The sequence below is a fragment of the Sitodiplosis mosellana genome, unplaced genomic scaffold, assembly GCF_009176505.1.
Source record: "Sitodiplosis mosellana isolate CC-2019 unplaced genomic scaffold, AAFC_SMos_1.0 Smas_scaffold_5295, whole genome shotgun sequence".
Lineage (NCBI taxonomy): Eukaryota > Metazoa > Arthropoda > Insecta > Diptera > Cecidomyiidae > Sitodiplosis > Sitodiplosis mosellana.
Window position 1 is genome coordinate 64,723 of NW_022600537.1, and position 8,829 is coordinate 73,551.

The window sequence follows — 8,829 nt, forward strand, 5'->3', positions numbered from 1 at the left end:
AGGGACTTGTTAGATTAGACGTAAAACTTTTCTTCAATGTATCACCTCTGGATAAATTGAATGATGACTTTTGCAGTCATTAGGGCCGTCACTACAGTGTTAACGCTTCAGTTGGTCTTTCATTTTTACACGTTTAAGTTAGGCTATATTGGACCGTTTACATTTCGGCTACCTATTCATTTCCATGTATTGGTTAGGTTATCTTGTGTCAATGCTTTTTAGACCAAATTGTTATACCAATCGAGAAAGACTATTACAACTATTTATTGTATAAAATTACCATATATTGTACAAACACAAAAAGATCAGGTTTTTCACGACTCTTGGAGTCGTTTTCCTGCAAACCAAAATATTCAGCCAGTTTTTGGCGAAGTGAAATAAATAAAATAAAAAACTACCAACAGGGACTTGTTTAGATTAGACGTAAAACTTCTCTTCAATTCACCACCTATTTGATAAATTGAACGATGACTTTTGCAGTCATTGAGGTCGACACTAATATGTTCAACGCTCCAGTTAGTCTATCATTTTTCAAACGCGTTGTTAGATTATCTTGAATCGTTGACAATCGGCTTTCATTAGACATTTCATGTTTGGTCATTCGCGTAGTCATTAATTAGGTTATCCTTTTGCCTAGTCGAGAACCAATAGCTATGTATAGTCAAACTATTTACTGTTATACCCTAAATCGTATTAAAATCAAAAGATCAGATTTTTCATGACTCTTGGAGTCATTTTCCTGCAAAACCAAATATTCAGCCAGTTTATTGGCGATGTTAATGAATAAATAAATAAATTGGTCCAAAATTGATAACACTCAAATCTTGTGCACAAATTGAACTTTCCATCAACTGAATCTTCCTCTTCTGTTGCTAGGTTCCATAAAATTGTAGAAAAAATGTAGAATTCAAATCAGTCATCCGATTCTTGATGTTTTCAACGATTTATTTGACTACAGCAGTGTTTTCACTTTTAGGGAGAAAAACTGCTCCAAGACTGGTCCAAACTGTTTCAGTAATTGTAGTAACCCAGAATAAATTGTAGTGGCCCTAAAAAAATTGTAGAAGCATCTAAGATTATTGCAGTGGCCAGAAAAAAATTGTAGTAGTACCCACGATATTTTTGGTGCTCTCAATGAGGGAGTAATATGGACCCTCCGGACCCTCATACCTATGACAACACCATTTTCTCAAAATAATCGGTGGAGACGTCAAAGAAAATTTTCAAATGACTATAACTCTTGAACGGATGGTCCGATTTTGACGTATTTCGAGCTAATCGCCCGGTAAATGGGAAAATCTGAGAATTGCTCTCAATTTTCAAGTGGCTTTTTCTGTGAAGACGGTTGCTCAATTCTCAAGTTTAAACGTATTTTTTAGGCCTATAAGCCAAGGGCTTTCTACCGATACTTCATTCATACTAGATGCTCTCTTAGAAAAAAAAGATCAAAATTTCGTGTATATAGTGTTCTGTAAAAGCCAAAATTGTTGGAATGTTGAGACAAAGCTTCGAACTGATTTTGAGCCCATTCTCACCTACCAATTTTGTACCATAAGCCTCGGACTGAGGACCTGGAAACCTTTGTGAAATGGTACATTTGTATGGGAAATGCTTGGGAAAAGCATTTTTTTTCAGGGTCTTTATCAAAGCAAACAGCTATTTTTTGCGAAAATAATGAGAGTCTTTGAACAATTTAACACGTAATTTCCATAAATTTGGTCTAAATCGACATTTTTTTCTAAAACTCTTGGAATTTTGTTCAAAAATGACACTTTTGTATGGGAAATCCCACAAAAAGCCGTTTTTCAGGGTGTTGGTCAAGATCAAACTGGTAGGGAGAGTATGTGTAAGTTGACCCACTCCACCGATCTCGTATTTTGACAGTCAAAACGTCAAGTTGGCCAAAAATTGTGTTGCCAAAAATCAAGCCTGTTAGAAATTTGACTGAAATTTTTTGTTGTTGCAACCAAAGCTAAATTTTTCCTCGATCAAATCGTAGCTTTTTTGATCCTCTTTCCAACGGTGTACTACATTTGCATTTATCTTTATTCCAAAAAAAGTTATGGGCAAAATGGTTAGTGCGGGTCAACCTAGACATAATTCCTTTATTATTTTGCGAAATGAACAACCAAACACCAACTTTTCCATGAATTTTATCTAAAATCGACACTTGAAATTTTATTCAAAAATTATATTGAAATGGTCAAAATAGCGATTTTTTAATGTTCTTGTCAAGGTAAACTGCTATTTTCATGGCAGAATGTTCAGAGATTTTTGAATAAAAAGCAATAAATTTCCATCACTGTTGTGTCATATCAAATGCAATTAGCCAAAACCATTGTGTTGCAATCCTGTCATGAAGAAAATTCTATTGGAATTTTGGTTAAAAATTAAGCGGAAGGTAAACGCAGGAAGCGGGGCGGAGAATTTTGGATTACGTATGTAGTTCATTTTATAATTGATACAAATTTCTTTTTGTTCATAAATTAATTCTATATTTCATTGATAATTTCGAAATAATTTATTTGAAAAAATCAATGGAAAATTCTTTGATGAATATTTTCGGAAATTCTGAAATAATTTATTTATAAATAAATTGTTTCGATATTTTATTCTGATTTATTTCCGAAAATATTCATTAAATAAATAAATTCGTTATAAATTATTTCATCCACCCCAATGCAACCAACCGCCGGTGTTTTAGACCGCTGTTGAACAGCAGCGACTGAGCAGACATCAAATTCACTGGTCTGGTAAATTACACTTGAATTAAGATGAACGTGTGTAACACATTTCAAAATCACAGCGAGCTAAGCAGTTCAGTTAAGCATTCATCGTCATTCTACCAAAAGCTTCATTTTCTTAGTTATCTGAGTGAAATTTTGACAATGTTTATGACAATATTTTGGTTAATTATTTGCTCTTGTTGCTTGATATCTGGTGAATGGGTTCAAATACCACAATCTACTAGGAGTCCGCATGCAATCACACTAAATACATCATTGATGATGAACAACGCAAAAATTCATATCTTTGATTATTCTAAATACAAGGATTTCTTCAGTTATATAAACCCAAAGCCAGATTTTGTGAAAGTAAATAAAAGTATTGTTAATATTCACTATACAAACAAATCCGATAGAAATGATGATTCAGCAAGTATACAAATATTTAGTGAAGTGCATCCTTCTAAAATTGATAGGGAGAATAAGAAAAATTATCGAAATTCACTCCAGAAAGAAGGAAGGATTGTTATTTTGAAACCGTTTAATTTCGACGAAATAATAAAATTTTTCATGGATGTGGAACATTCATTCTCAATTGGCACTCTCGAAGGAATTCAATATAAGACTAAAGTTTTGAAAAGTGTTCAAAATGGCATTTTAATTGATATAGGTTTGCTTAAAAACGAATGTCATATTCTTCAAAGTTGTGACATAAACCATTTTATTACAGGAAGACGACTCAAATTATTATTACCATCGGCAGTTGTTCAGCGAAACGAAAATCGCATCAGGCGGTCGCCAAGCAATCATGAAATGGATTTTCCATCAGCAGAAACTGCTCTCATGACCATAAGCTTTTTAACTTTGGCGGTATTTCTAATTAAACTTGTTCTTGTACGTAATTGCATATGCTTCAAAAGACATTTCGGAATATTAAGTAATGCTGGTCTCTTTTTCATAAATTTTCAGCAAGTTATAAATACGATCAAGAGTAAACATATTGGACTACATGCAATGGCACCATCATCAGTGAATGAAACACCTATTAAGATTATTAAAACGAACCGTAACGCTAGAAAGTTGTCGCTACCAACAATAATAACAATAGATAATCTTCAAAGCGTAACTGAACAATAAATGACATTGAAGTGTACTGGAAAATATAATGTATTATAACCATCAAATAAGAAAACAATTGTTATAATGAAACATAAATGGAACTTGTCACTCATTTCACATTTAATATTTTCAAAGCGTTAAATTTTCAACAGTCTTTGCTGTTGTCCGTACTTTTGTTCTTCTTTTAATTTGCTTGAATCAAAGGCAAATTTTACTTTTCCACACGACCATGTCGTGTAAGAAAAGTATTGCGATCGCCCCTGATTTTTTGATCCCTTAAAAATCAGTTTTTTCTCGATTTTTGAACGCCGAAAATAATGGGATCGAGCGTTATTCTAGGGCCGTAGGGTAGGTGCGTGGTACACTATACGCTTTACGCCAAAAACACGGTTAAAATTTTTACTATGTGACAATGTATAGAAAACAGAGTATTGAAATAGCTCTGATATTAAGGTCTGATTAAAATATGATTCTTTCCTAATTTCAATTCATGAAGAATTGGATTAAATTGGAAATTATATGTTTGGGAGTGTAGAAAAGTGAAATTGAACACGATTTGAAATTATGCAAAAATCCAATTCTAAAAATTGATGAAGCACATCCTGCGATTGAATGGTACAATACCAAATTACGAAAACTTAGGAACATTGAAGATTGAACGATTTGAAAATTGAGTTGATTTGTTCCCTTCACTCTCAAAAATCAGCCATATCTGTTATTAATATACCTTGTAGTAAACGCGTTCATAGTGTTTCACTGTAGTAGCAAAGTATCCTATTAAATTCCACTGTAGTATTACTACAAGAAAATTTAATAGGTAACACCGCTACTACAGTGAAACACTATGAACGCGTTTACTACAAGGTATATTAATAACAGATATGGCAGGATTTTCGAGAGTGTTATATGAAGAATTCTCGACATCATCTTGTGACCGGTGAAATTTTCTGTTTTGCAAATTTTAAACATGGTATTGGTTTCAATGAGTTCTGTTGGCCCAAAGGAACTCTTTCAATCCATTGATGTTGAATCCAAATGCTCATACTATAAATTTATATGACAGATAAAATTTTGAAACGTTTTTATTCTGCATTTGGCTGGGGTGTTTGGTCAGATTCTTTAAATTTATGCCAAATTGATGCAAATAGAACAAAATGTACCCATGATTTCTTCATTTTTTCAGTTTGATAACAGTTTCAATTTTAAGGTAGACTATAAATTTATTGGGTATACTATAAATTTTTTTTTGCTCTTTTCTGTGTTTTTTCGAAAAATTTCAGTCCTATGGAATGAGTTAGGACAAATAATGACGATTGGCATCAAAAACCTCATTGATTTCATCAATTTTTTTGATTTTTTTGAGTTTTTTCGGTGAAAATTGATTTTTCTGAAATTGTTTTTTTTCGACTTTCCTTTATTTTTTTTGCAAAATTTCAATCGAATGGAACATATTAGGGCCTAAAAAGAAGTTTTACATCAAATTTTTTCAATTTTTTCGACTTTTTGTAATTTTTTTGCAAAAATTTCGAGGTCCTATAATTTCGCAACTACTCGAAACAGAGCAATATTGTCTGAAGCAACTTTTTAGTACTCCTCAAGAGCTTTGCATGTCAACTACTAAAAGTTCTAAAAGAGTTCAAAAATGTACTAAAAAGTACTAAAATTTGCAAACCCTTTATATGGCTGTGGTCGACTCTGGGCGATGGATTACTGCACGAAATTATGTTAAACGTACAGTATTGGATCGTGATATACCCTACTGAGCGTGACCTAGCTATTATATTAATATTTGAATAGAAAACTTGTCCCTTATCTTCTATGAATTTCACAGTCCGACGAATTTTTTTTTCATTTGGTACCAGGGCCGGACAAGTACCAAGCAAACTGAAATATATTTATCTCGGTATTTTAGAGCCAACCAGTATAACCAGAACTGACTTTTATCTTCAAGACTTTGAAAAATTTGATAAAATTCAAATAATTACCGATTTGTTTTGATATCTTACATTTGGATATAAAATCCCATTTATATCATATCTATGATGGTTTCATGCACTTTATACTTGCATGAAAATGTACGGCAGTCAATTTTTGATGGACACTAGCAGCATGAAAATCATTTTTTGGTTCAATATTTTTAAAAATTGATGAAAAACCGTAAATCGGTAATTATTTGAATTTTATCAAATTTTTCAAAGTCTTGAAGATAAAAGTCAGATCTGGTTATACTGGTTGGCTCTGAAATACCGAGATAAATATATTTCAGTTTGCTTGGTACTTGTCCGGCACATGTGCCAAATGAATAAAACAATATTCAACGGAATGTGAAATTCTTAGGAAATATGGGAATTCTTTTGTATTCAAATATTAATATAACAGCTAGGTTACGCTCAGTAGGGTATATCACGGTCCAATACTGTACGTTTAACATGATTTTGTGCAGTAATCCATCGCCCAGAGTCGACCACAGCCATATGAAGGGTTTGCAAATTTTAGTACTTTTTAGTACATTTTTAGAACTCTTTTAGCACTTTCAGTAGTTGACATGCAAAGCTCTTGAGGAGTACAAAAAAGTTGCTTCAGACAATATTGCTCTGTTTCGAGTAGTTGCGAAATTATAGGACCTCGAAATTTTTGCAAAAAAATTACAAAAAGTCGAAAAAATTGAAAAAATTTGATGTAAAACTTCTTTTTAGGCCCTAATATGTTCCATTCGATTGAAATTTTGCAAAAAAAATAAAGGAAAGTCGAAAAAAAACAATTTCAGAAAAATCAATTTTCACCGAAAAAACTCAAAAAAATCAAAAAAATTGATGAAATCAATGAGGTTTTTGATGCCAATCGTCATTATTTGTCCTAACTCATTCCATAGGACTGAAATTTTTCGAAAAAACACAGAAAAGAGCAAAAAAAAAATTTATAGTATACCCAATAAATTTATAGTCTACCTTAAAATTGAAACTGTTATCAAACTGAAAAAATGAAGAAATCATGGGTACATTTTGTTCTATTTGCATCAATTTGGCATAAATTTAAAGAATCTGACCAAACACCCCAGCCAAATGCAGAATAAAAACGTTTCAAAATTTTATCTGTCATATAAATTTATAGTATGAGCATTTGGATTCAACATGAATCATCATAAAAAAGTGTAATTCAAAATTTCGTTGAAAAAACTTCAAGTCACTTTTTTCCCAATATGAATGATTTTCGATTCCAAGTTTTAAACGACAAAATTTTTTGTTTGGCGTATTTAAGCTATAGAATTGGTTTCAATGTGTTCAAGTAGACTCCAGAAACTCATTCAGTTTATTAAACTATGAATTATTATTCGATTTGAAAATTTCGTTGAAAAAAATTCTGAATCGATTTTTGCCTTATATGGGAGATTCTCGATTGCAACTTTTGAATGGCGAAATTTTTTGTTTCCAATATTTTAAACACAGTAGTGGATTCAATGAGTTTATTTGACCCTTAGAAACTCATTGAATTCATTAAACTGTGAGAAACAAGTGTATTTCAAAATTTTGGTCAAAAAAATTGAATCGATTTTTTACATGTCAATTTTCGACATCATCTTTTGAGTAACGAAATTTTTTGTTCTTGGTATTTTAGTCGTACAAATGGATTCATTATGTTCAATTGGACCATAGAAACTCATTCAGCTCATAAAAATTCCGAAAATAAATATATTTCAATTTTTCGTAGCAAAATTTTGAAGTCATTTTTGTACGAGAGCAAATGAATCAAATTTCAGATTGCAAACTTTTTTTTAACTCGTATGTTTTATCAAGTGAAATGATTGAGATATGCTCAATGGAACGCCATGAGATCGTTCTAACTATAAAACAGTGGCTGTATGGACGATTTTGAATTTTTGTAAGACAATTTCTCAATTTTCTGTGTTTCAGAACAGAAAATACCAAATTATTATTATTATTATTATTCTGCACCATACAGCCTTTCTTTACCAGCGGTGGTTTATTTGATGTAAATATTCTTTTATATATTTACATTATATTACATTAATTGAGTTGCTATATTTGCATAAAATTTATTACTCTCTCCATAATAATCTATTTCTTTTAAAATATTCATTAATTCTCTATTTAACAGTATTTGTACTCGTAAATAATAATAATAATTTGTACTCCTAAATAAGTATCACAGACTGGAGTAGGAACATTATGATAATTCTTATTTTCTTTATGAGTTAAAGGTGGCTTAATTGGCACAAACTTGTTATAAAAATCATTGTACGTAGACAGCATATGATTGATTGGTTCAAATCTGGAGTAATCACGGTGTTTACTGGTAGAGACAGGAATGATGTGCCTCTCGTCCGATGCCGTAGTGTCCTAATATTGATTTCGTTCATAATGTGTCTCGATGATGTATGCCCGCATAACACATTATGAACCATTGCGATTTGAGCTATTTTTCTTCGCTCAGCAAGCGTAATCATTTGCAATTCCAGCAATCGACATTCGTATGGTGGCAACTTAAATCCATGCGACCATTTCATTTTACGCAGTGCAAATAGTAAAAATTGCTTTTTTTTCAATTTCAGCTGATTACTTTGGAAGTATTTCACAATCCTATTCAGATCAGCTTGTAAGGCTAAGCAATCATCATAGTCTTGAATGTTTTTCCATAGTCGGGTATCATCAGCAAATGATTGTAATACTGAGTCGATTGTATGATGGGGCAGGTCAATGATAAATAGTAGAAACAATGTTACACCAATTGGGTAGCCCTGTCCGGTTCCCGAGGTAACTTCAATGCTTTTTGACATTGCTTCATTCAATTTGACAATTTGTTGTCTTCCATCCAAATATGACTGTATCCAATTTAGAATTTCTCCCTTCAAATTATCCAAAGCATTATGGGTATAATGCTCAGTTTTTGGATAAGTAGCCCAATATTAACCGAGTCAAACGCCTTAGCTATGTCCAGATAAATAGCATCGGTTTGGATATGCTTT

The 8,829-nt window shown here is 32.0% G+C and overlaps 1 protein-coding gene across 2 annotated transcripts; it reads left to right on the forward strand.

Annotated features, from left to right (window-relative positions):
- Positions 1-2,243: 2,243 nt before the first annotated feature.
- On the forward strand, positions 2,244-4,018 carry LOC129572635 (uncharacterized). 2 transcript variants are annotated; one of them, XM_055452646.1, is made up of 3 exons: positions 2,244-3,396; positions 3,457-3,620; positions 3,696-4,018. In XM_055452646.1, the coding sequence occupies exons 1-3, from the start codon at positions 2,775-2,777 to the stop codon at positions 3,861-3,863; spliced, it is 954 nt and encodes a 317-aa protein (XP_055308621.1). In that variant the 5' UTR covers positions 2,244-2,774; the 3' UTR covers positions 3,864-4,018. The 2 variants fall into 2 exon arrangements, with proteins under 2 accessions (XP_055308621.1, XP_055308620.1); XM_055452645.1 differs by having other exon boundaries at positions 2,249-3,620.
- Positions 4,019-8,829: the final 4,811 nt, after the last annotated feature.

What these genes read in the sequence shown, in the direction of transcription:
- LOC129572635 (XM_055452645.1), top strand. Translation starts at nt 2,775, where the DNA reads ATGAACGTGTGTAACACATTTCAAAATCACAGCGAGCTAAGCAGTTCA. An exon ending in TTCTAATTAAACTTGTTCTT is followed by an intron (nt 3,621 to 3,695) that starts GTACGTAATTGC and finishes ATAAATTTTCAG; the next exon opens with CAAGTTATAAATACGATCAA.